General features: G+C 52.1%; 1 protein-coding gene across 1 annotated transcript in view; it reads right to left on the reverse strand.

Moving 5' to 3' along the window:
• EMH_0008520 (uncharacterized protein) overlaps nucleotides 1-768 on the reverse strand; it is a gene marked incomplete at both ends in the record, with an annotated part of 1,395 nt that continues 627 nt past the window's right edge. The window contains one exon of the mRNA XM_013498364.1: nucleotides 1-766. Coding sequence (XP_013353818.1) covers nucleotides 1-766 — 766 coding nt within the window. The remainder of the gene's footprint in view (nucleotides 767-768) is intronic.

Here is a 768-nt window from a genome sequence, read left to right on the forward strand (position 1 = left end):
CTAGAACAGTGCAAGAGCAGAGGCAAAAATGTCATCCGGCGAAGTTGAAGGGTAGTTCCTAAGCCGCATCCCAAGGACGGCCTGCATATCCTCTTCGTTGACAGCTATGCGGCCCAAAACGCCTTCCGTATCCCAGTCCGCAACCCAAGAGCCAAGTGCTTCTGCGTCAAGGGTATTTGCCTCTCTGTCAAAGATAGCCCTGCCAAGGGCACTCAAGAGCGGCGAAACGCCAAACATCACATTTTTCGCATGGACGATGTGCACTTCACCAGGAGGCAACGTTAAGGCAAATTCTTGGAAAGACGAATGCACTTTTCGATCATTCTCCAGCTGCATTGTTTCCAGTTTCACAGAGGCAGCCAGTCGTTCTGCCAGGACCCTGGCGACCGTCCCTGCCTCTTCTAAAGCTTTTTCCTTAACACGGAACGGGACCCCTTTGAGCATCACCATAAAGTCTTCGAAGGTAACTCGGTCCTGATACTTCTCAAGGACATCTGGTGATGGCAGAGGCGCGGCTCCTCTGCCAAGCAGCAGTGAACCGATCCCCGAGCTATTGCACAGCTTTTCAATATCGCACAGCAGCTCAATGCGGCTTGTAGCTGCTCTCAACAGCGTCCGCACAAACTGTACATCCACCAACGCGCTTTCATAGGCTTTGCCAGTGAGATTCCGGACCTGGGCATCCTTCTTGGAGAGGCTTGCTTGCCGCCGAAAATATTCCAACGGATCAGTCGGTGAGTCGTCAACAGGTTTAGGCATATAATTAGT

Source organism: Eimeria mitis, genomic scaffold (assembly GCF_000499745.2).
Source record: "Eimeria mitis Houghton genomic scaffold, Emh_scaff337, whole genome shotgun sequence".
Lineage (NCBI taxonomy): Eukaryota > Apicomplexa > Conoidasida > Eucoccidiorida > Eimeriidae > Eimeria > Eimeria mitis.